Below are 25,832 nucleotides of genomic sequence, written 5' to 3'. Positions count from 1 at the left end.
ACCAACATGTGTACACATTAACCTCATTAATCACTATATATGTATAAATATATATACAAATATATATATATAAACATAAATATAGTGAATATATAGTGATACAGATGTATATATTTTGTTAGTTAGTTAGATGTAAATTTTTGCACCCACCATGACATTGTATACACCTTAACCACATGAATTACAATTACACATTTACATGTTTTTACTTCTATATTTATACATGTATATATATATATATATATATATATATATGTACATATTTATATGCAGGTGTATAGATAAATAAATGCACAACCATAAATTTGTGTACACATGATCCATATTAATCAAATTATGTGCTTGTTTGTATTTTTGTTCTTTTTTTTTTTTTTTCAAGATCAGCGTCGTAACGATCAACTTAAATGAAAATACAGGAATTAATGTTGGGAAACCAAAAAACACTCAGGGCTGAGTCGTGCAAAGTCTGGTTGAGGGGGTTTTCATTTTAAGTTTCTGATTTATTCGGGACATAGAAGGAGAGGAAAGAGCAAAATAACCCCTGGATCTGCAGAAGCTACAGATTGGACTTCCGAGCATTTAACCTCTGATATGATATTTAAATATAGCAGATAATCTGATCTTCACCACTGAAACGTTTTCATTTGCAACGAAGACCAGTCAGAATCTTCCTACGGATCTTGGTAAGCTTCAAACCGTAGATTAGGGGGTTCATGATCGGGGGCACCAGGAGGAACTCCATGGAGACAAAGTTCATGAGGGACAAAGGGAAATCTCGGGAGTCCAACCTCATGGTCATGATGTCGAAGAGGATGGCCAACAGGAAGGTCAGCAGGGAGACCAGGTGCGGCACGCAGGTCTGCATGAACTTGGCCCGCTTCTCCAGCGAGCCCACGCAAGTTTTTATCAGGTATATGTACGACCAGACGATGAAGAAGCCATGGCCGACGTAAAAGATGATGGTGACATTCGCCACTGCGCTGTTGATGACGGTCTCCGAGGGGTAGCAGGCGAGGCTGACGATGACCCAGTTCACGCAGAAGAGCCTGGAGATGACCCGCCCGCACAGCTTCAGCCTGGAGGTGAGGAAGATGTTGGTGCCGATGACGCAAAGCGGAGTCAGCCAGGAGAAGATCACCAGGCCGATGAGCCGTCGCCGGGACATGACGGCGTGATACTCCAGCGGACGACAAATGGCCAGGTATCTGTCGTACGCCATCACCGCCAGGATGGACAGGTCACTGCAGGCGAAGGAGTACAAAACCAGAGCCTGGACCAGACACCCGGCGTAGGAGATGACATGACAGATGGAGAGGAGGTCCCACAGGAACTTGGGGTAGAAGCCCGCCGTGCCGTAGAGCCCGTTGAGGCAGAAGGTGCACAGCAGGATGTACATGGGCTGGTGCATGCTCTTGTCCAGGGCGATGGCGGCGATGACCACAGCGTTAACCAGCAGGATGCACAGGTAACACAGTAGGGTGAAGAAGAAGAGCAAGAACCTGTGATTCCCTGTTCCATTCAGACCCGAGAGGAAGAACACAGCAGTCAGAGAACCATTATCCCCCATCGCCATGGAGAGAGTGCTTTTTTTTTTTGTCTTTCAGGTGAGGTGGAACTCACATTGGAGTGGTGTGTGCAGGCTCGCCCTCATTAATGTCTTGTCTGACGACCCGGGGGGGCAGCGCTGGGATTGGGAACCAGCCAATCAGAGGCCGCGACGGCAGGATTTTTTTTTTGGGGGGTGGTGTTTGTCAGGAAAAAGAAAGCACTCAGCAGGTTAGCGTAGTTCGTAGGTCAAAGCCTAGTGTGTTCACAGCGGAGCTGATTTTCCCGTCCGAGCCTCGAACGCAAACCATCAACGTGCATCTGTGAAAACCAGTGTTCTCTCAAAAGGACGCTCTCTTTTCAACCTTCACAGAGGTCACCGGAGGTCATGTGCCTGGAATTGGACCAGCGTGGTCCATCAAGGACACCCCAGCTCTGTACTGGACTCCACGTATGTTATAAATGTAATAAATCAAAACATTACCACTTTATTTTTTTTTGCACTACTGCGACTTTGCACTGAGAAAACCATCACGCTGCTTTTGCACCAGCTACCATTATGGTTCTACTTAAGGACCTTTGCACTAAACTGTACGCAAAAAAAAACCCCTCTGCTGCTACACTCTCATGCCGTCAAATATCGGTCTATATCTGCCTGCACTTCACACATCGTAGTTTAATGTTTACTGTTTAATGCAACAGTGCACTTTACTGCAGTTTTGTACTCTATTATTATTTTGTTCATATCACGTCACAGTGGGATTGTGAGAAACGTCTTCTCCGTTCCTGAGTACGTCCAGTATATCCGGAGAAAATGACAACAAAGCTGACATTAACCTTTCATAATCTGAAGATTAGACCTCACTCCAATGGATCCCAGCTCAGACGAGGGTGTACGCCTATAAAACAGCCAACGGCACCGCAACATCGTCTTGACCCGACCTAGTGGGGTGGCAAGCGCTCTCTGGGTTCCCCTGGGTTCTCTGGTTCCATCTTGAGGCGGGGTGACCTCTGACCTCTGACCCTATTTAGCTCCGCCCACTTCTGTTCCCCCTCTGACTTTCCTTTTCTCTCAAGATCTGAATCTTTTCACGTGAGTCCAAAGCTGATGAGATGTAACGTTTTGAAGATCGTCTGCGATGTAGAAGCCGGGGGAAGTGGGGAAGGCGTCACTTCCGCCCTCTCCCAGAAAACACCTGAAAGTCTTAATGTTTGTAGCACTCATTCATGTTCCCTGTACAGTTTAAAATCCCCAGAGCCGCACCACCTGGTGGGCTCCCAGAGCTACCTGTGGCCCCTGGAGTCCATCTTGGAACAACCCCCCTTTGTTCAAGAACACGTTTAAAATGAGAAAGCATGTTTCTTTGTGAGAAAGCTTATAATTAGCATTAGCAATGTCCCTGGCCAAGCTCCCACAGGCTCACTCTGCTGAGGGACATCCCATAATGCACTTCTCTCCTTCCATGTCATTTCCTCAGTGCGTGATAGTAACATCATATCTTCTCACCAGCGGTCCACCATTGTTATTTCTTTTATGAATATTAAAGCTCTGTTAGCAATAAAGCCAGTATTGTGTCATTTAAGCCATTAGCATTAAAGCTCGTACTGTATAATTTCAGCTTTTAGCATTAAACCTATTCATGTATAATTTCAAGTTATTATCATTAAAGGTTTTATTATATCATTTTAACTTTTAGCACTAAAGCTCTTATTTTATCATTTCAGCTCTTAGAATTAAAGCTCTTATGTCATTTCAGCGATGAGCATTTAAGCTGTCAATGTATCATTTCAACCATTACCATTAAAGCTGTTATTGTATCATTTCAACTTTTAGCATTAACACTCTTATTGTACCATTTCAGCTATTAGCATTTAAGCTATTATTGTATCATTTCAGCGATGAGCATTAAAATTATTACTGTATCATTTCAACTATTAGCATTAAGTCGCTTTGGATAAAAACGTCTGCCAAATGTAATTAAAGTTATTATTGTATCATTTCAACTTTTAGCATCAACGCTCTTATTGCACCATTTCAGCGACTAGCATTTAAGCCATTATTGCATCATTTCAGCCATGAGCATTAAAGCTATTATTGTATCATTTCAACTATTAGCATTAAAGCTATTATTGTATATTGTCAGCGATTAGCATTAAAGCTTTGATTGTATCGTTTCAACTATTAGCATCCAACTGTTAGTGCTCGTGGTTTTAGTAGCAAGAGATCATTCTTGCCCGTCCCCGTGTTTTTCTCCAATCTCCCCTGGCCGGTGGAGGCAGAAGGCCGCCCACATTGAGCGTGATCCGTCTGGAAAAAGGCAGTGCTTCCCCGCCACGGTCTCCAAGTGCTTGCTGATGGGGAGGGGCTGGATTTCTGTAGCTCAGCTTCAGGAGTGCGATCTAGACCTTCTGCATGTGGAAAGTGTCCTGATTCTGCGCTGTATAGTAAAAATGCAACATGACCAGAAAAGCATTTCTATGTGATAACTGATCTGAAATATTGACTTACTGTGTATTTTTATTTCCAAGACGCACAGGGTAGCTGGGGAAATACATAATACACAAAATACATAAAATATCAAAACATAACAGCAGAGTAATTAGATCTGAAAATGAAATATATTGTTGCAATAAAAAAAACATTTTTTCTAAGCATCCTTTTAATTATGAAAAAACACCTGTTGTTCTACGTGGAATGTGGCCAGGCTGAAGGGGAGTGACAGAAAAAAAACAACATTAGCTTTTTAGAAACTTTAAAAACATGATGATGGGAAGGAGCGCGTATACGAGCGCAAACCCAGGACGTGACTTCGAAAGATCCGGAAAAAGGCCTCTCGTGTTTCTCTGCCTTTCTCCTTCTTTCCAGGCGCCTCCGGGCTTCCAGGCTTTTGTCCGAGACAAAAGGAGGAGAGGATTAGGAAGAGCCTGCTGGAAAACAAAAGAAAGACAGAGCGAGGAGCTTGTGATATGTTTTATTTATTTTAAAAGCAGGAGAGAAGAAGATTCAAATGCATTTGAAGGGACGAGATTCTGGGTGTGGGTCATCTGACGGAGAACCCAGAGTTTTGTTGAGTAAAAACAAAGACGCCTCAGACGGAAACTAAGAACCTTTGCGACTCTTCCGACAAAAGGTCAACGACATGTGATCCTGTGTCTCCAGACAAAGGCAGTTGCACACGAAGTGCATGAAACCTGAAACCCTCCGGCGTATTTTGGTGAGCATGAGTCCATAGATGACGGGATGCATGATGGGGGGAATCAGAAGGAACTCCATGGAGAAGAAGTGGTGGGCGTCCCGGGGCAAGACCCACAAATTCAGTCTCAGAATCATCAAGTCGAAGAGCACCATGGCATTGAAAGTCAGCAGGGAGAAGAGGTGCGGCACGCAGGTCTGGATGAACCTGGCCCTCTTCTCCAATGAGCCGGCGCAGGTCTTTAACAGGCACGCGTATGACCACATGATGAAGATGCCGTGGCCGAAGTAGAAGGCGATGGTGAGGTTCGCCCCTATGGTGATGATGAAGGTGTCGGACGAGTAGCAGGCCAGACCCACGACCATCCAGTTCACGCAGAAGAGCCTGGAGATGACCTGCCCGCAGAGCTTCAGCCTGGAGGTGAAGATGATGTTGGTGCCGATTATGCACAGAGGAGAAAGCCAAGAGAAGCACACCAGGCTGATGATGCGCTGCCGGGTCATGATGGCGTGATACTCCAGCGGACGACAAATGGCCAGGTATCTGTCGTACGCCATCACCGCTAGGAAAGTCAGGTCGCTGCAGGTGAAGGAGTACATAACAAGAGCCTGGATGAGACACCCGGCGTAGGAAATGACCTGACGGGCGGCGAGGAGGTCCCACAGGAACTTGGGGTAGAAGCCCGCCGTGCCGTAGAGCCCGTTGAGGCAGAAGGTGCACAGCAGAATATACATGGGCTGGTGCAAGCTCTTGTCCAGGGCGATGGCGGCGATTATCGTGGCGTTGACCAGCAGGATGCTCAGGTAGCACAGCAAGGTGAGGGGGAAGAGCAAGAACCTGTGATTCTCTGTTCCGTTCAGACCCAAGAGGATGAACACATCAGTCAGTGAGCCGTTATCCCCCATCGCTGTGGAGATGGTGTTTTGTTTTGTCCTTCAGGTGAGGTGGAGCTCACACCGGAGCGCTGCCTGCAACCTCGCTCTTATTAATGTCTTGACAAATATGGCATGGGTGGATCAGCCAATCGGTGAGTCGCAGGAAATGAAGGGAATCGAGGCTCCCTGCTGAGCATGCCGTACACACAGTAAACACACACACTCACTGTCAATCAAAAATCCTGTGACTTTCACCAGAATATGTGCTTTTTACTCAATTAAACTGAGATTTTGGATGAAACCAGGCTTGCTGTTTCGGGCTTAATCTTAGCATTTGTTCCCATGAAGGTGGAGAGGTCAGAGGTTGGACTCCCACCCCACCTTTTAGGCCTACGGAATATCAACATCTAATTTATTTTATTTCAGGTCTTTACTTAACCAGGAAGTCACATTCAGGGTGCCGTCATGTGATTGGATGAGCCTGTCAGAAGGAAACGTGCCCCCGCTTACCTTTCTGTCCCCGGCCCTTCCCCAGACTCTGAAACCTTGCTCAAAATCAAATCCCTGCTCCCCCCTTCCCTTTCCCAAACCACCAAGCAGGTGAAACCCAACCCCGTCATCAGGAGGCGAAGGTCGTGTGTTTGAGGATTAAACGTGAGGTTGAAATGAAATCCGCGAAAGATACCGCGGTATTACTGTCAGCGGACAATAAAAGAAGGGGTGTTCCTGCTGCTACCCTGCTACTTTCCCCTAAGACGTCCTCTCAGACCCCTTTCACTCTGTCATTTTCACCCCCAGATCGATTCACCCCTTTACTTAGATGCGTCACATCCCTCCGTAGACCCTCGCGTAAAGGCCAGAGACACTTTTTCCGAGGAGAATGAATGCAGGTAGAAACAAGGAAATCAGAAAACAACCTTTAATTGAAAGAAGTTTGGGAATCGTAATCATCCGACGAGTGGGTGCGAGATCACTGGAGAAATCAAAAGTGTTGAATTAGAACTTAACAACCAGCTTCCCCGCCGCAATCACGCCTCTCCCTGCTCGGACCGCGGACGAACGTCACTTGAGACGGACGAAACTATAAACCCTGTGTCGGATCTTGCTGAGTTTGACGCCATAGATGAGCGGGTTCACGAAGGGGGGGACCAGGAGGAACTCCATGGCGATGAAGTTCCTCAAGGCCTGGGGCAAATCGCCCGAGTCGAAGCGCATGTTCATAACATCGAAGAGGATGGTGGCCAGGAAGGTCAGCAGGGAGACCAGGTGCGGCACGCAGGTCTGCATGAACTTGGCCCGCTTCTCCAGCGAGCCCACGCAGGTCTTAATCAGGTACATGTACGACCAGAGGATGAAGACGCCCTGGCTGATGTAGAGGCCGATGGTGAGGTACGCCACCGCGCCGTTGATGGCGGTCTGCGAGGGGTAGCAGGCGAGGCTGACGATGACCCAGTTCACGCAGAAGAGTCTCGAGATGACCCTCCCGCAGAGCTTCAGCCTGGAGGTGAGGAAGATGTTGGAGCCGATGACGCAGAGCGGAGTCAGCCAGGAGAAGATCACCAGGCCGATGAGCCGTCGCCGGGACATGACGGCGTGATACTCCAGCGGACGACATATAGCCAGGTATCTGTCGTACGCCATCAACGCCAGGATGGACAGGTCACTGCAGGCGAAGGAGTACAAGACCAGAGCCTGGACCAGACACCCGGCGTAGGAGATGACATGACGGGCGGAGAGGAGGTCCCACAGGAACTTGGGGTAGAAGCCCGCCGTGCCGTAGAGCCCGTTGAGGCAGAAGGTGCACAGCAGGATGTACATGGGCTGGTGCATGCTCTTGTCCAGGGCGATGGCGGCGATGACCACGGCGTTAACCAGCAGGATGCACAGGTAGCACAGCAAGGTGAGGAAGAAGAGCGAGAATCTGTGGTTCCCTGTCCCGTTCAGACCCGAGAGGAAGAACACATTTGCCAGAGAGGCGTTATCCCCCATCGCTGCGGAGATGGTGTTTTTTTTTTTTGTTCTCCAGGTGAGGTGGAGCTCACACCGGAGCGCTGCCTGCAACCTCGCTCTTATTAATATCTTGACAAACACGGCATGGGTGAATCAGCCAATCGGTGACTCGCAGGAAATGAAGTGAATCGAGGCTCCCTGCTGAGCATGCCGGTGAAACACACAGTATACGTATAGACTCGGACTGTCATCAAAAATCCTATGACTTTCACCAGATCATTTGCTTTTTACTCAATTAAACAGAAAGTTTGGATGAAACATGGAAACCTTCCCCCTGTTTCGGGCTCAATCATAATATTTGTCTCCACAAAGTGGGAGCGGTGGAAAGTGAGTCCCCCACCTTTTAAACCGACGGAATATTAACACGTCATTTATGTTATTTCTGATCTTTACTGAACCAGGAAGTCACATTCAAGGTGCTCCTCTGTGATTGGATAACCCGGCTCTGTCCCCGGCTCTTTGCCAGACTCTGAAACCTTGCTCAAAATCAAATCCGTGCTCCCTCCTTCCCTTTCCCAGACCATCAAGCAGGTGAAACCCAACCCCGTCATCAGGAGGCGAAGGTCGTGTGTTTGAGGATTAGACGTGAGTTTGAATGAAATCTGCAAAAGGTACCGCGGTATTACAGTCAACAGGAAATAAAAGAAGAGGTTCCTTCTCCTACCCCGCTACTTTCCCTTCAGACTTCCTCTCAGACTCCTTTCACTCTGTCATTTTCACCCCCAGATCAATCCACCTCTTTACTAATGTTCGTCACAGTCCTCCGTAGCCCCTGGCGTCAAGGCCAGACTCACTTATGGGGGAAATGAATGCGCCCATGACACAGAGCGGAGTGAGCCAGGAGAAGAGCACCAGGCCGATGAGCCGTTGCCGGGTCATGATGGCGTGATACTCCAGTGAACCACAAATGGCCGGGTATCTGTCACAGGCCGTCACCGCCAGGATGGACAGATCACCGCAGGCGAGGTCACTGCCCCGACTAATGAAGGGCCGGCAAAAGCTTCCTGGGTCCGAATGTATGCTTCGCCTCTCCTGCTCTTTCACCACCACTCAGCTGGACTCTTTAACCCGGCTCAAAATTGAGTCCCCCCCCTCCCCTTCCCCTCCCACAATCACCGGGCCGGCAGGTGAAACCCAACCCCGTCATCAGGAGGCGAAGGTTGTGTGTTTGAGGATTAAACATGAGGTTGAAATGTAATCTGCGAAATGTACAGCGGTATTACTGTCAGCGGGCAGTTAAAAAAACGGGTTGTTCCTGCTCCTGCTACTTCCCCCCAAACGTTCTCTCAGACGCCTTTTATTCTGTCTTTTTACCCTCCGATCAATTCACACCTTTACTTAGATGCGTCACATCCTTCCGTAGGCCCTCGCATCGAGGCCGGAGAAAGGTTTTCCGAGGAGAATGAATGCAGGGAGAAACGAGGAAATCAGAAAACAACCTTTAATTGAAAGAAGTCTGGGAATTGTAATCACCCAAAGAGCGGGTGTAAGATCGGTGGAGAAATCCAGAGTGTTGAATAGTGACCCGGACTGCTAGCTTCCCCGCCGCAATCACGCCTCTGCTCGGACCGGCGGACGAACGTCACTTGAGACGGACGAAACTAAAAACCCTGTGTCGGATCTTGCTGAGTTTGACGCCATAGATGAGCGGGTTCACGAAGGGGGGGACCAGGAGGAACTCCATGGCGATGAAGTTCCTCAAGGCCTGGGGCAAATCGCCCGAGTCGAAGCGCATGTTCATGACATCGAAGAGGATGGCCAATAGGAAAGTCAGCAGGGAGACCAGGTGCGGCACGCAGGTCTGCATGAATTTGGCCCGCTTCTCCAGCGAGCCCACGCAGGTCTTTATCAGGTACATGTACGACCAGACGATGAAGAGGCCATGGGCGAAGTAGAGGCCGATAGTGAGGTACGCCACCGCGCTGTTGATGGCGGTCTGCGAGGGGTAGCAGGCGAGGCTGACGATGACCCAGTTCACGCAGAAGATCTTGGAAATGACCCGCCCGCACAGTTTCAGCCTGGAGGTGAGGAAGATGTTGGAGCCGATGACGCAGAGCGGAGTCAGCCAGGAGAAGATCACCAGGCCGATGAGCCGTTGCCGGGACATGACGGCGTGATACTCCAGCGGACGACATATAGCCAGGTATCTGTCGTACGCCATCAACGCCAGGATGGACAGGTCGCTGCAGGCGAAGGAGTACAAGACCAGAGCCTGGACCAGACACCCGGCGTAGGAGATGACATGACGGGCGGAGAGGAGGTCCCACAGGAACTTGGGGTAGAAGCCCGCCGTGCCGTAGAGCCCATTGAGGCAGAAGGTGCACAGCAGGATGTACATGGGCTGGTGCATGCTCTTGTCCAGGGCGATGGCGGCGATGACCACGGCGTTAACCAGCAGGATGCACAGGTAGCACAGCAAGGTGAGGGAGAAGAGCGAGAACCTGTGGTTCGCCGTTTCGTTTAAACCCGAGAGGAAGAACACATCAGCCAGAGAGGCGTTATCCCCCATCGCTGCGGAGATGGTGTTTTTTTTTTTTGTTCTCCAGGTGAGGTGGAGCTCACACCGGAGGGCCGCCTGCAACCTCACCCTTAATAATGTCTTGTCAAATATACCGCAGGCGATTCAGCCAATCATTAACTTGCAGGAAATGAAGTGGCCCGAGGCGTCCCACTGCACATGCCAGGGATACACACAGTAAACACACACATTCAGACTGTCAATCAAAAATCCTGTGACCTTCACCAGAACATGTGCTTTTTACGCAATTAAACTGAAAGTCTGGATTAAACCTGGAAACTCTCCCCTGTTTCAGGCTTAATCATAACATTTGTCCCCACAAAATGGGAGTGATCAGAGGTGAGACCCCCACCTTTTAGACTGACAGAACATCAACATGTCATTTATGTCATTTCAGGTCTTTACTTAAACAGGATGTTGTGTGTTATAGGATTAAATGTGAGGTTGAAATTAAATCTGCTAAAGGTATAACTGTCAGCGGGCAATAAAAAAAGGGGTTGTTCCTGCTCCTATTTCGCCAATTTCCTCCCGGACTTCCTCTCAGACCCCTTTCACTTTTTTATTTTCACCCCTTGATCAATTCACAGGTGAGCAACTCTTTTTTTCGAGGGGGATGAAATCAGGGAGAAATAAGGAGTTCAGAAAGCAACCTTTTATTGAAAGATTTCTGGGAATTTTGATTACCACAAGAGATCGGTGGGAAAATTGAAAGTGTTGAATCGTAACCCAGATGACCAGCTTCTTCCCCGAAGTCCCGCTTCGCCCTGTTTGGACCACAGATGAATACAACTTAGAGGCACAAAAGCAAAAACCCTCTGACGGATCTTGTTGAGTTTGATGCCATAGATGAGCGGGTTCATGAAGGGAGGGACCAGGAGGAACTCCATGGCGATGAAGTTCCTCAAGGCCTGGGGCAAATCGCCTGAGTTGAAGCGCATGTTCATGACGTCAAAGAGGATGGCCAACAGGAAGGGAGACCAAGTGCGGCGCACAGGCCTGCGAGCCAAAGCAGGTCTTTATCAGGTACATGTATGACCAGATGGGTTCCGGAATGAGCCTATCAGAGGGACGGCACATGTTTTGGAGAGAAGGTCAGAGAAGCCAGACTGAGATGGTTCGGTCATGTACAGAGAAGGGATAGTGAATTTATTGGTAGACGGATGCTGGAATTGGAGCTGCCAGGCAAGAGGTCTCGAGGAAGACCAAAGAGAAGATTCATGGACACAGTGAGAGAGGGTATGAAGGTAGTTGGTGTGAGAGAGGAAGATACAGAGAATAGGGTTAGATGGAGAAAGTTGACTCGCTGTGGCGACCCCTGACGGGAAAAGCCGAAAGAGGAAGAAGAAGAAGAGGAAGAAGATGTATGACAGGATGATGTAGAGGCCCTGGCCGATGTAGGGGCCGATGGTGAGGTACGCCTTTATACTGTTGATGATGGTCTGCGAGGGGTAGCAGGCGAGTCTCACGATGACCCAGTTCACACAGAAGAGTCTCGAGATGACCTGCCCGCAGAGCTTCAGCCTGGAGGTCAAGATGATGTTGGTGCCCATGACACTGAGCGGAGTCAGCCAAGAGAAGATCGCCATGCTGAAGAGCCGCTGCAGGGACATGATGGCGTGATACTCCAGCGGCGACATATGGCCAAGTATCTGTCGTAGGCCATCATCGCTAGGATGGACAGGTCACTGCAGGCAAAGGAGTACAAGACCAGAGCCTGGAAAAGACATCCAATGTAGGAGATGACATGACTTGGGGTAGAAGCCTGCTATGCCGTTGAGCCCGTTGAGGCAGAAGGTGCACAGCAAGATGTACATGGGCTGGTCCATGCTCTTGTCCAGGACGATGGCGGCGATGACCACGATGTTGACCAGCGGGATGCTCAGGTAGCACAGCAGGGTGAGGGAGATGAGCGACAATCTACGGTTCCCCGCTTCGTTCAGACCCGAGAGGAAGACAAACATCTCAGGTAGTGAAGAAGCTGGAGCTTCAGGAACTGGAGTGACAACACAGCGGCGCTCCTGGACAGAAAGTCCTTGAGAGCAGCTGGAACTCCTGAACCCCAACTTCACTGGAGTGGGTGGGTGAGTTCTGGACTGATGGAGGAGATGGAGGTGGGGTTTGGGAGGAGATTGGAGATTCCACGGACCTTTGGATGGCCTTGTAGAAGTTGAAGGGTCTAACTATGATGGTTCTGCCAGATGGTTATTGGAGAGTGTTTGGGGTTCTGTATTTCCTCAGAAAGAGGGGTGCAGAGGTCACTTCTGACAGTTTCCTGCTTGACCAGGCCCAAGGGTCGACTGCAGAGATCCTGAACCCTGAGGAACCTGACTCCAGAAGGTACAACCCAATTTCCAATGGTGTCCAATAGTTGGTGTGTGAGTGCGGAGGGCCTCCAGCAGAACCCTCAGGGTCAGCGAGCACTTCTCAGTTCCATCAGGAGACCGCAGATTGCTCTGAGCAGAGTCAGGAATCAGAAAGGCTGTAGGACAGTTGAGCCGTCTCGGTATTATTAGAATCGAACCGATCCAAAGACGCCGCCGCTGGAAAGGGAGCCCCGTGCCGACGGTTCTGAGGCAGTTCAGGAAGTTCCTGTGGGAGCCCAGGCGCTTAATGCTCTCCTTCCTCCCCGTCTCTTGCTGGTCAAAAACAGATTTACAGCAACGCGCCGCCTTGGTTTCCGCCGCCTTGGACCCCTTTCCTCCCCCCTGGAGGAACCCCACCTGGCTAAGAGGTTCCACATTTTATTTAAGAGGGGGGCCGTCATTTGCCGGGCGGCACCACCTCCATCATCGGAATCGTGTTTTGGCATGAAAGCGCCGCCACCGCTTGGCGCCATCGTCGAAAACCCTTTTCTCCCTTTTTCTTTGTCTGATGGCTCCATGTTTTAAAACCTCTCAATTTCTGGGATCCTCTCCTGTTTCTCCCATCAGGGTTCTCTCCATGTTCTCCGCCTCTGGGTTTTCCATCTTCCTCCCAAAGCCCAACCACAGTCTGAAGGTACATGGAAGACCCCACGTTATCCGAAGGTGTGAATGGTTGGATGTCTGTGTGAACCTTTGATTGACAGGTGACCTGTCTAGGTTATACCGTGCTTCTTGCTGTGCAGGCAACTCTGATTGGCTCCCCCATCCATGACCCCGTGAGCACGACAGGCAGTACGGATAATGAATGAATGATGGTTGCAATGATTCACTTTGTAAACATCTTTCTGCTCGAACCTTCGTACCGTTCGGTCTGATCTCGTCTCCTTTCCAAGTCAACTTTTGCTCACGCACACATAAATCTGAATGCCTCGCCAACACACACACACACACACACACACACACACACACACACACGGGCCAGGAGATTTCCTTCACAAATGGACGAACGTTCTCATCAGCTATGTTGGCTGCCTTCCTCTGAGAGCTTTCCAAACACTCCACAGATTTCAGGAGATGATGAATTTATCTACATTTAACTTTTCCACTAAGCGTCACGCACGCATCACTGGTGGTGGTGGGGAGTGTGTGTGCATGTCCGTGTGCATGTCCGTGTGCATGTATGTATTTGTGTGGGGTGGCTGCCCCATATGTTTCAAAATGACGACACTGAAGGCAGACAAACAGAAACATCAGGCTTTAATTTGTTTTTTACATTTAATAACATCTTTCTGCTATATGTATGTATATGTGTATGTGTGTGTGTGTGTGTGTGTGTGTGTGTGTGTGTATGTATATGTGTGCGTGTGCACATACACATGCATACATATGTATGTATGTGTAAACACAGATATATTTTTGTTTTTACATAAATGTGTGTGTGAATATATACATATATACATACACATATGTATGTGCACACACACACCCACACACATACATGTGTGTATATATGTATATATGTCTATATACATACATACACACACACAGACATATAGATACACACACACACACACACACACACACACATACATATATATATATTTAGAGAGAGAGAGAAAATTATCTGGACCACTTATCCTGCATTTATGTGAATCGATCAATTGATATAAAAATATACCAAAATTCACCCTCTCGTTCACACCAAAATTCACTCTCTTTCCACATGAATATACACACACACATATATGTATATATATATATATATATATATATATATACATATATATATATATATGTATATATATAGAATGGTTAGTCTGAATTTTTAATGAAGCGCATTGTATAACAGAAACAGCAGAGCTCATCTCACCAAAACACACCCAGAAGATCAAGATGTCTCAGAAAAAGACAAAATAGCCATGCACACCCCTTTTACCTTCCCATCTCTTGGGTTTGAGCAAAACAATAGCGGGTTTAGCCGTTCCTCAACGCGGCTAAAACGAAACAAACACACATCTCTGTCCTGCCCTCCGCCTGCATTTAAGGGTTGGATTCGGGGTTTCCCACCCTGCACTTTTACCCCTTCCTATTCAGTAGCACAAAACTTTGAATTCTTCTGCGGACTTTGGTGAGTTTTAATCCGTAAATCATCGGATTGGCGACGGGCAAAATGAGCAGGAACTCAATGGCCATGAAATTCGAGAAATCCTTGGATAATCTCGCTGAGCCGAATCTCATGTACAGCAGATCCAGGAGCACCGTGGTGGTAAAGGTGACCAGGGAGATCAGATGCGGCAAACAGGTCTGCATGAACTTGGAGCGGCTCTCCGCCGACGACAAGGAGTTTCTGACCATGTACATGTACGACCAAAGGATGACGACGAAGTGCCCGAAATAGAAAATTATGTTGACATACCCCACGGCGACATTGGCGACGGACACCGTGCAGGTCAGCCGGGCCACCATCCAGTTCACGCAGTACATCCTGTCCACCACCGAGCCACAGAGCCTGAGCCCCAGCAGCGAGGCGGTGTTCATGAACATGCAGCAGAGAGGAACCACCCAGGACAGGACCATGAAGACCCACATCCTGTGCCTGGTCATGACGGTGTGGTATACAAGGGGTTTGCAGATGGCCAGGTACCTGTCGTAGGCCATCAGCGCCAAGATGGAGAAATCGCAGCAGACGGAGGAGTGTATCACAAAACCCTGCAACATGCATGCCGCGTACGAGATGACCTGATCGGACAGGAGGTCCAGGAGGAACTTGGGGTAGAAACCCATGGTCCCGTACAGGGAGTTGATGCACAGGTTGGCGACAAACATGTACATGGGCTCGCGGAGGCTCCTGTCCACAGCCACGCAGACGATGAGGATGCTGTTCCCCACTAGGATCAGCAGGTACCACAGGAGCGTCAGCAGGAACAGGGTCGCTCTCTGTGGGAGGGTGAATCCGAAACCCGACAGGGTGAGCACCGTGACCACAGAGATGTTTTCCATCTCTGAAAAATCGGAGTGCGCACCCCACGGAGATCGTGAGATCTGCAAGATGACCTGCAAGAACGTCTCCACACGGGTCCTGTGCAGGGACTGGCGACCGTGACGGGATCTTTAGTCGGAAAACCGGCAGGCCCTTTGAGACTCGAGGGCGGCAGGTGATTGGACGATCATGAAACTGCGGGTATCCGGACGACGAGACAAACCCCCCTACGAGGCTGCGGTGATGCCCATCTGATGAAAGAACAACAACTGACTGGGGGAGGAGCCTCTGCATCACGCCTCAACAGACTGAGGGTCAATGTGACCCTCTGGGCCCTCGGCTACGGGTCCACCACGAGGCAAGGCTACTGGAGCTAACTCCCAAGGACAGGAGGCTAGGCTTCAAAATAAAGGTACAGGTGTTCAGTGCTCATAGCAAGAAGGTCCCTGGTTAGATTCCTGCTGGAGGCTTTTCTCTGTGGAGTCTCCACCTTCTCCCCATGTCTGCAAGGGGTTCTTCAAGGTTCCTCCCACAATCCAAAAACATGCAGGAGACCCTAATGTTCCCAGTTGTGTGAACAAGTGACTTGTATGTCTCTACATGATGCGTGAATGAGAGGGTGAATTTGTTTTATGTCTCAATATGTGGCCTTGTGATCAACTAGAGGTGAACCCTGCCTCCAGCCCGAGTTGACTGAATGTATTAAAATTAAAATTTAAATTTAAACTCTACTTCCTTCTATTCACCTGAACTGCCCGGAGTACCCTGAACCATGACTTCAGGGCGCACACCATCTATGGTGGACACTGTAGTTTACCAGGATGAATCAGTGCGGCGGTGGCAACTAAAAGCATTGAAATGCACGATTCATTTAGGGATTCGTGTGGAAACAACAACCTCAGTTCATGATTTCATAATTTCTCCCGGCTGATGAGAGACCCGAGACACATCTGACGCAACCACACGCAAGCCGAGTCTTAAACAGCTCCAATTCGTCTTTATCGTGAAGGTTAATGTGAAGGTACGATGTATGTATTTTCTGAAGCATTTCCTGCACAGGCCAGGTGTGATGCAAGGTCACTGCTGTGACATTAGAACCCCTGTGATGGTGTGCTAATGGCTCCATCCCTGGAGTAACCAGAAACCTTAGTCACAAAACTGTTTGGTAAATAAAAACAAAGAAAAAAACCTCCGAATGAAACTGTTGCGCTCGATGATGCAATGGCAGATGTTTTCTGAGGACCTTAATGAGAACCCAGAGGGTTGGTCAACAGGTCATTAGTGCCGCCGTCCCACAGAGAACAATTAAGAGCCATTTGCTATCACGCCAGACCGTCCGGAGGGACCGACAGTGCCAAAGCAAACATGTTTTTCCCCTTCAGGAGACGGTCAAGGAAGATGAGCGCAAGTGTAAACAACCGACTTTGCCCCAAACTGTGAAACTGGTGGATGGATGACCTTTGGTATTGTTAGCTGCATGTCTGTATGACACTTTGCTAACGCCGTTTCCCTGCGCTTTCGACCGCCGCACTGATCTCCGGGGATTCAAATGCTGACGATTTTAGGCTGTTGAAATGTTGGATTGAGCCCTTCGAAGTGGCCATTTTGTTGAAATCGGAAAAAAAAAAAAAAAATTCAAGACAGAAGAGTCACATTGTAAGCCTGTTAGCGACCTTAGCTAGCTCAAAATCACATGATCGGGATTCATTAATACATTACCTATATGCTTATCCTGCACTCGGGTCACAAGACAGGCTGGAGGTTTTCTCAGCCGTCATTTGGCCAGAGGTGGGGTTGGACCTTGACCAATCACAGGACTACATAGAGACATCCAACCATTCACAATATCATTCATAGTCAATAATTATAAAGAGACGTAAAACCCTTCACCCCCTCATTCCCTTTCACCTACTGCATGGTTTTGGACATTGGGAGGAACATAGAGCCTCCACACAGAGAGGCCCACCTGTCTAGAATCCAACTGGGGACCTTCTTGCTGCAAGGCAGACGTGCTAACCACTGCAGTAGCGTGTATCTGACTAGAATCCGCATAGAAAGAGAAATTAGGTCATGCGAGTTTATTTTTATATTTTTGTCGTGATGCATATTATATGTGTGTGTGTTTGTGCATACACGGCTATACATACACACATGAATACAAATACAAAGATATAAATATATATGTTTGTAAATACCATATATACAAAAACATACATATTTAAATACATACACACACGTATACATATACACATTATATACACATACATATAAACATTTAAAAAATATATAAAAGCATATATTTTCATCCATATATATGTTTGTGTATATATATGCAAACATACATATATACTGTAAATACACACACACACACACACATGTGATGAGATGAGATGAGATGAGAACAACTTTATTTATCCCGAAGGAAATTGTTGTGCCAGAGTTTCAAGTAAAAAAACATAACAGTAATAGATAATAGTAGAAAGGAGGAAGAATAAGAAATACAATGAAATATGAATTGTCTTAACTGTCAACTGTAACTACAAAGATTGAAGATTCCCTGCAGCTGAGGGAAGAGGAATTAATGCATATTAATGCACACATGCATATATATACAAATTATATACACATACATTTTCTTGTAGAAAACATTTACATATGCATACATATATAGTCACACACATATAAACATACAAAAACATATATTCATATATAAGTATATGCAAACACATATATAAATAGATACACAAATACATGCATGTATAGACAAATTATATACACAGACATATATATGTAGAAAAACATACACACATGCACACACACACACACACACACACACACACACACAAATATATACATACATACATACATCCGTATACATACATATATATATGCATACACATTTAATTATAAATATTTCAGTCTTCAAACTGGACCTGACGGCTCAGGGGTTTTGGATCAGAATAAAGCGTCTGATGCTGCCCCTTTAAAGACCCTCATTGTCAAACATGCCAAACACCGCAGGACGAACCAGGGCCTCCTGGTTCCCAGGCACCTCAGCATTTAAGCCAGTGTGTGTGTGTGTGTGTGTGTGTGTGTGTTAATGCGTGGGGGGGGGGCAGCAAAAAGAAAGGGACAGCCTGTGTCTGCAGCCCTGAGGGCAGTTTCTCTTTCCCGACACCTCGGCTTGGTGGCGTGTAAAGCGCCTGGTCATGGCTCACCGGCTTTTCGAGGGCAAGGAGCATGCGGCGTGTTACTGGAAGTACAGAATCGCCCCACCCGATCACCTCGTGCAGCACGCGCTCAGCTTTCTGGAGGAAAAGGTAAAGAGGGGAGCATATTCGTGATTTGCCTACATTCAGAACAGCTTTGCCGGGTGGCCAGAAATGCCATTACGTCTCCTCGGGTTCTGTTTCTCTGTCTGAGTTTGAGTCTCGGTTCATCTGCGCAGCGGTTCAGGTGGAGTCACAAACGAATAGTCCGCTCTGATTCCGCTTCACGTAAGCGTTTGGGCTTTGTCCAGCCTTGAAGGTGGGAGGCAGGGGTTCGACTCTTTGTGTGTGTGTGTCCAGTCAGAAGGTTGGCGGTTGGATTTCCAGCTTCTCTCTGCATGTCGATCTTTTCTAAGGCAAGACACCGAAGCCCAAATGGCGCTCGATGGTCTGGTTAGCGCCTTGCGTGACAGCGAACGGGTGTGAATGGGTGAACGCTATCTTGTAAAGTGCTATGAAAGCCGAGACCGTTCAGAGCTGCCAACAATTCATTCATTCATCATCCAGATCCCGGAAACTGTCAATCAGGTCAAATAATTCGATCATTTTATGAAGACATTGTGAATGAAGGAGTGAATGGTTGTCCCCCTATGTGGCCCTGTGATAGGTCCAGTGTGACCCCAATGACTGACAATGAATGAATGAAGATGTCGCTGCAGGTGAAGCTACCATCTTCGGGCCTCTCTCCTGTTCCTCCAGAGGCGGCGTCCTTTCGAGCTCGCCGTGGATGTGGGCTGCGGCTCCGGCCAGGGGACGGTACTGCTGGCCGGACACTTCTCGGCGGTGGTGGGGACGGACGTGAGCCCCGCCCAGCTGGAGGTGGCGCTGAAGAACACCAGGGAGGAGAACATCACCTACAGGTGAAGCCAGAACAGGAGAAGGTAGCCATCGTGGACTTTTCGATCGAGTCGAAAAACTGACGGTATTATCGTGGCATTAGCGGCCTCTTGTCCGGTGAGAGGTTTCCACCTCTGGAATCAGACGCGTCACCTCCGATGTGTCTCCAGACAGTGCGCGGCCGAGGAGCTGCCGTTCGCCGACGGCTCGGTGGACCTGGTCACCGCGATGTCGGCGTTCCACTGGTTCGACCGGCCGCGTTTCCTGCGGGAAGCCCACCGGGTGCTGAGGCCCAGCGGCTGCCTGGCTCTGCTCAACTACAGCATAGACATGGAGCTCAGCCATCCCGGCTGCTGCCCGCTCGCGCTCAACAGCATCTGCAAGGAGGTGCTCCTTGGGTTTGTTTGCCAGTTGGTATCCGTGACGATGGGCGGTGTCCATGTTAATGCACTCACCTGCATAAATCAACCAGATGAAGTTGAGAAAACACTACAAACCGTCTTTCAAACCCAGGACTAGTTTGGAGTAAGCTAGCGCCCCTCTGCCCACTGGAGGATTCTGGGATCTGAGTTTGGTTCCTGTCTCCAGGAGATGCAGTACCTCCAAAACCTTCAAATATTATAATATTATTATGTGGTTAAAAATGATCGGTTTGCCTTCTTCTAGTAATTTCCCATCATAGCATCGCCAGAGTTATTGTTCGATAGCGCCGCGCTAATGATGCAAAGAGTTTGGAATGAAGGGAATGGAAAGAAAGACGTAGCAATTTAGCTACGACTCACAGCACCCGCCGCTGTAGTTTGCTGGTCCTGCGTGGTATGATTTAAAGTGCAGCTCATGCAGGCTCCGCCCCCAAAAGTGAATTTTGTTTTTTTTATTCCAGTTTTACGCGGCCCTGCAGCCCTACCGCAGCCCCCATCTGGGTGCTAGCTCCCTGGAGATGTACCGCCAGGCATACCTGTCCATCCCCTACCCTGAGAAGGAGTGGTGAGAGACGGCCACCTCTTTGGGTCGGGGTCGGATGATACTATCTGGGTACCGCTAGCTAAAAGGACAAACGTTTTTAGTTTTCGTTGCATTGGGTACCTCCCTTGTCCGCCCTGCAGGCAGGAGTGTGTGTTGGTGAGGAGGTCCATGTCCCTGCGCAGCTACATGGGTCTTGTGGAGTCCTTCTCCAGCTACCAGGCTCTGCTGAGAGATGACCCCTCCGCCGCCCGCCGACTCTCCCAGGATGTACTTCAGAGGTGAGCATAACCGCAAACAGGAACTTCACTGTCCACAGGATCTCACCACGCTACCCTAGTGGTCAAAACTACACCTGCCGTCCTGAGAAGTACTGCCTGGCTAAAAAAAACAGCAAAGCAATGAAGCCAGAAAATGCAAAAATCAACGTCACAAGCACTTCAGAAAAAAAAAAAAAAAATCAAGGACAAGAAAGATTTTTAAAAAATACCAAATCTATTTTTTTCTAATAAAGATATTTTAAATTATCTAAATGGAAAAAAGTAAAAAATAAATCAACATATTTTGTAAAAATACATTTTGTGACAACTAAAGGTAGCATAGTGTAAGCATGTTAATGCTAAGATATTGCCTCCTCCTATAATTACAATACTACTTCCACCATGAGAATGGTAACGACTACTTGTATCTTGTATTTATAAATACTATTTATGATAATACTAAGATCTATTGTATTCCAGAAGATAAAACAATTGTGTTTTCTATCCACCTCAGGCTGATGTCCGTAACCAGGGTGACGTCCGAGGACACAGAAGTAGTCGTCGGTGTGAAGTACTTCTACCTACTTGCCCGAAAACCGCAGGAAGGGGGTAGCTGACACTGCAGTACCAGAGTGGCCGAGACGCCTTTTATATTCTTTTAAACTTTACTAACGTTGTTGGTTTGATGCCCATGTGTAGAGAAAACACACTTAGGAAGAGTAGCAAGCTGGGACATACCCATCCCACGACGCCTGCTTCAATGCTGCGGGGTCGATATGGAGGGTGGCAGAGTCAAAATAACATCCATGATAGTTCATTAGTTCATTCATTCAAAGATTTAGTCATTCATTATCTATCTTGCCTATCTTGCAATCAGGGTCATGGAGGGCCGAAGCCTATCCCAGGCCCAGAGGTGATTCAGCTTGGATGTAAAATCATTCACCCTCTCATACACACTTTTAGGCAATTAAGGGTCTTGCATGTTTTTGGACTGCGGGGAGAAACCGGAGAAGCTGGAGCATGGGAACTCCACATAGAAAAGCCTCCCGTGGGAATCCAAGCAGGGACCTTCCTGCTGTGAGGTGGAATCGCCGTGCTGCCCTCGATCAAAAAACGTATTGTTTTGGGTTCTCGGTGCTCAAGATCGGTGCTGAGGTTTTATACACAGGAGGTCGCGTTACTGAATCGGTGGTTGCTCTCACAAAAACTCTTCATCCCCATTATCCGTGTGCCTCCTCTCTCCCTCTCCCCTTTTCCCTCCAACCTGCTGAGACTATAATTCTTTAAATCTTCCAAACTGTCAAAAAAGTAAATGCACCCCGGAGCGGCAGTTCCAGTAATGGCCAGTAGAGGACGCCATTTCACCAGGATTTGGACACGAGAGATTTTCCTGCAACAGTCATTTTATCTGACACGTGATTTAAACGACTAAATAAAAACATACAAACTCGAGTTGCATTGTCACCTCATCAATCAATAAATTAATCAATCAACCAATCTTTTTACTTTTTTTATTACTACTCCCTCTATCTATCTATCTATCTATCTATCTATCTATCTATCTATCTATCTATCTATCTATCTATCTATCCATCCATCCATCCATCCATCCATCCATCCATCCATCCATCCATCCATCCATCCATCCATCCATCCATCCATCTATCTATCTATCTATCTATCTATCTATCTATCTATCTATCTATCTATCTATCTATCTATCTATCCATCCATCCATCCATCTATCTATCTATCTATCTATCTATCTATCTATCTATCTATCTATCTATCTATCTATCTATCTATCTATCTATCTATCCATCTATCTAGACAACCATATCTGTATGGAGGAGTGGGCCAAAATCCCTGCAGCGGTGTCTGCAAACAAAGAACCACACGAAACATCTGATCTCTGTGAACGGCAACAAAGGTTTCTGTACCAAATATTAACTTCTGTTTTTCTGATGTATCAAATACTTGTCATGCAATAAAGTGCTAATCAATTACTTAAAAATCACTCAATATGTTTTTCTGGATTTTTGTTTTAGATTCACTCACAGTTGAAGAGTACCTATGATAAAAATGGCAGACCTCTACATGCTTTGCCGGCCACACACACACACACACACACACACACAGCTTTCCTACATTCACGTAGTAGAGCATAAAGAAGAATGAAGGAATGTGATGCCATATTTTCAACTTTCAAGCAAGGAGTTTGTAAAAATATTAAAATTTCCAAGAACTGTTTCTATTGTGACTCTGTATTTTGAATAACAAAACTGCTCTTTTCTTCAGAAAGAAAGAAAAATTGCCAGATTATTTTTAAGATTTTTAAAAAATTGTTTCCTTTCAAAAGTTTCGCTCATTTGCGTGTCCTGGAGCGGGATAATGTAACTACTGCTGCGGCCACTTGGGATCACTGTAAACACCAAGAGTGGACTGGAAATGTGCCCCATTATTGATCATCTCCTTTGAGAGTAAGACTGTTATTGTTAAGTAAAATAAAACAAGTAGTTTAAGAAAATAATTTATTTTTAAAATATTGAGCCGCCTGTCTCTTTCATTTTGCCAGATCTGTCTGGAAGAGAAAGATCTGGGGATTCTAGGTTTTGTGCTGGGAAGCACATTCCCCTGCAAGGTGGCAAAGTTGTTGTCATTTCCTCCAAGAAGGTTTCTGGTTAGATTCCAACCGAGGAGCCTTTTCTGTGTGGAGTCTGCATGTTCTCTCCCCATGTGGTTCCTCCAGGTTCCTCCCACAATCCAAAAATATTGTTGTATGTTTTTATATTACGTGTGAATGAGAGAGTGAATTAGGAGAACAGATCCTGCTAAGCGTGTTCCCCGTCACGCCCCGGTTTCAGGGTCGAGTTTGGGTTACCAGGGGGAGTCTAGGGGTCAGAGGTCACAGGGGCTGCAAGTATGTCCGACATAATGGCCTCTGATTTGGCCGGTATCTGGAACCACAACGGCTTAAACCCCTGTAGACCCTCAGCCGTCTGGCAATAAATCCTTCTCCTGCATCCAGCGGATTTTTATGTCTTTTTTTTTTAATTTTTTTTACAGCATTTAGATTAAAAAAAGTTTTGCAAGTAAGTTCTCTGGATGAGATAAAGAGGATTTAGAATTCCCTCTCAATAACTCCTCTATCAGTTAATTGTACCCTTGGGGAAAAACAGCCCCAGTGTGTGTGAGTGTGTGTGAGTGTGTGAGCTTAATACATTTTATCTGTCCTCTTTTGTTTATTTGTTTTTTTTGAAGACCCAGACAGGCAGACTGAATTTATTTATTTCTTTATTGATTTATTTTTGTTTCTTTGATTTCCTTTGATTCCCTTGGGGTCATATATTTCGTGGCAGGCGGGCTAAAAATTTGCTGTTTTCGGCCCACCATCTGTCACTACCCTCATTAACAGTGATACCTGTTGGAACAAAGTTATGATCAAATTAAATTAGATTAGATTGAGATGGCTAAAGGTCAAAAGGCAAGATCCATAGGAACACTTCACAGACGCTGCTTAGAAACAAATCCAACAGGGACTCGGGGACTCATTAATTGGATCTGGACGGTCAAAGGTCAGGTTTCTGGGTTCTTTCAGAGCGCTTATGTATTTTTCACCTTGAATGTTCCATCATGATATCAATTATTCTCCATTATATTTATTCGTGGATGTCTTACTATCTTCTAATGTCTCTGTATTTATATTAATATTCATATTCATATTCATATTCATATTTATCTCACTAATTTTTTGACAGTCTAACTGTTACGCAGCTGTAACAAAGGAATCTTATCTTATCTTATCTTATCTTATCTTATCTCATCTCATCTGAGGATACTAGCTAGCCTAGCTCTAACCATACACTTTTGGAGGTAAATAGGAGTTGCCTTTGCTCGGAAACTCGCCCCACTCAGCGTAAGCAATCAGAGCCTGGTGGAAATGCACGTAAACCATCGCAGGTCATGAATTCAAAAGCAAAATCCACACCAAACCAGGATTCCCAAAGACGCACGTCTACTTCAGGCAGCCCTCGGGACATAAAGACTCACTCATGGATGTCAGCTGACCCTGGATGCTCAGTCGAACCCCGCCTGCGGCTTCCGTCTCATCCTAACTCAAACCGACGTCTGCTGTACGTGCGCTTGAGTCACGGCCCGATTTCCTGTTGTGACGACGTTCTGTTTTGACAGGAAAAAAGCGACATGAAATTCGGATGCCAGAACTTGATTTGATAGAAGGTGGCTTTTATTACTTGTTGCTGTCATCCAGCTTCATTATTGAAAATAAGATACAAAGATCTTCTCAAGTGTTTCTGCGACATTACCCCTGCAGCGCAGCCTGAAACGACGTGCCACGATACGCTGACTCAGACAACCAGATCAGCAGGGCAACAGTTACGATTAGATAACAGATGACTTGGAACTTGAATCCTGGACTCGACTTGGTTTGACATAACCTGCAACTTGAGCTGACTTGCAAAGTAAGAAATAGATCGAGACATACATGAATTCACTCTCTCATTCACACGCAATTCAGAGTCTCTGCATGATTTTGGATTGTGAGAAGAAACAACAGAACCTGGAGGAAGCTCAACCAGACGCCGCTGTCGGAATCGAACAGGATTAGCAATCCTGGGCAACATCAGTGGCGGGGATTTCTAATCCATATTGATTTTTGGTCACTTTTTTGCACAGCGGGTGAAGCAAAAATGAAAAAGCAGTGATATTTTGGATTGTCTTTTAATTGTGTCATCAAATGTGCCACCTGTTAATGAAAATGCATTTTGGATTATTTTTACTCATGTTATTTATGAGCCAAAATATCCAGCCACATTCTGAAAATGAAAATGCATTTCAGCTAATGCATTTCAATTTACAAATGTTACATATCTAATTGACCTTTGATAACAATTTTACAAGAATATGTTTAGAAAACTAAGTCTTAAATGTTTTTTGTGATTTAATTTGGATGAAGTCACAGAATGAACAGTCTGGAAGAAGAAAATTAAAAAGAACAC

The 25,832-nt window shown here is 46.8% G+C and overlaps 6 protein-coding genes and 1 pseudogene across 6 annotated transcripts; 1 reads left to right on the top strand and 6 right to left on the bottom strand.

The window, feature by feature from the left end:
* Positions 1–640: 640 nt before the first annotated feature.
* On the bottom strand, positions 641–1,567 carry LOC147234711 (olfactory receptor 52D1-like). Its single transcript, XM_086144583.1, has one exon. The coding sequence runs from the start codon at positions 1,565–1,567 to the stop codon at positions 641–643; it is 927 nt and encodes a 308-aa protein (XP_086000709.1).
* A 3,078-nt stretch (positions 1,568–4,645) lies between these two features.
* Positions 4,646–5,644, bottom strand: LOC147234710 (olfactory receptor 2AT4-like). Its single transcript, XM_086144512.1, has one exon. It carries the CDS (start codon positions 5,642–5,644, stop codon positions 4,646–4,648), a length of 999 nt encoding a protein of 332 aa, XP_086000638.1.
* A 966-nt stretch (positions 5,645–6,610) lies between these two features.
* Positions 6,611–7,603, bottom strand: LOC147234709 (olfactory receptor 52D1-like; annotated as a pseudogene).
* A 1,603-nt stretch (positions 7,604–9,206) lies between these two features.
* LOC147234708 (olfactory receptor 52D1-like) lies at positions 9,207–10,133 on the bottom strand. Its single transcript, XM_086144582.1, has one exon. The coding sequence runs from the start codon at positions 10,131–10,133 to the stop codon at positions 9,207–9,209; it is 927 nt and encodes a 308-aa protein (XP_086000708.1).
* Positions 10,134–10,247: 114 nt separating this feature from the next.
* Positions 10,248–13,275, bottom strand: LOC147234707 (olfactory receptor 14I1-like). Its single transcript, XM_086144511.1, is given in 6 exon segments — positions 10,248–10,295; positions 10,955–11,138; positions 11,511–11,775; positions 11,778–11,890; positions 11,892–12,135; positions 13,230–13,275. Coding segments are annotated over 6 exon segments (900 nt in total).
* A 1,306-nt stretch (positions 13,276–14,581) lies between these two features.
* Positions 14,582–15,505, bottom strand: LOC147234706 (olfactory receptor 5F1-like). Its single transcript, XM_086144509.1, has one exon. The coding sequence runs from the start codon at positions 15,503–15,505 to the stop codon at positions 14,582–14,584; it is 924 nt and encodes a 307-aa protein (XP_086000635.1).
* Positions 15,506–18,649: 3,144 nt separating this feature from the next.
* LOC147234705 (putative methyltransferase DDB_G0268948) lies at positions 18,650–22,770 on the top strand. Its single transcript, XM_086144581.1, has 6 exons — positions 18,650–18,805; positions 19,454–19,614; positions 19,762–19,978; positions 20,475–20,578; positions 20,698–20,835; positions 21,329–22,770. The coding sequence occupies exons 1-6, from the start codon at positions 18,695–18,697 to the stop codon at positions 21,429–21,431; spliced, it is 834 nt and encodes a 277-aa protein (XP_086000707.1). The 5' UTR covers positions 18,650–18,694; the 3' UTR covers positions 21,432–22,770.
* Positions 22,771–25,832: the final 3,062 nt, after the last annotated feature.

Source organism: Fistularia commersonii, chromosome 4 (genome assembly GCF_037954325.1).
Source record: "Fistularia commersonii isolate RoL2024-O1a breed Wild chromosome 4, RoL_Fcom_v1.0, whole genome shotgun sequence".
NCBI classification, from domain to species: domain Eukaryota; kingdom Metazoa; phylum Chordata; class Actinopteri; order Syngnathiformes; family Fistulariidae; genus Fistularia; species Fistularia commersonii.
This window is presented reverse-complemented; position numbering and strand designations above follow the sequence as displayed.

Bases quoted from the DNA above. Each gene is read 5' to 3' on its own strand.
- LOC147234711 (XM_086144583.1), bottom strand. From the start codon at position 1,567: ATGGGGGATAATGGTTCTCTGACTGCTGTGTTCTTCCTCTCGGGTCTG.
- LOC147234710 (XM_086144512.1), bottom strand. From the start codon at position 5,644: ATGGGGGATAACGGCTCACTGACTGATGTGTTCATCCTCTTGGGTCTG.
- LOC147234708 (XM_086144582.1), bottom strand. From the start codon at position 10,133: ATGGGGGATAACGCCTCTCTGGCTGATGTGTTCTTCCTCTCGGGTTTA.
- LOC147234706 (XM_086144509.1), bottom strand. From the start codon at position 15,505: ATGGAAAACATCTCTGTGGTCACGGTGCTCACCCTGTCGGGTTTCGGA.
- LOC147234705 (XM_086144581.1), top strand. From the start codon at position 18,695: ATGGCTCACCGGCTTTTCGAGGGCAAGGAGCATGCGGCGTGTTACTGG. The intron at 19,979-20,474 runs GTGCTCCTTGGG...TTTTTATTCCAG, and splicing joins TCAACAGCATCTGCAAGGAG to TTTTACGCGGCCCTGCAGCC. The intron at 20,579-20,697 runs GTGAGAGACGGC...TCCGCCCTGCAG, and splicing joins CCCTACCCTGAGAAGGAGTG to GCAGGAGTGTGTGTTGGTGA.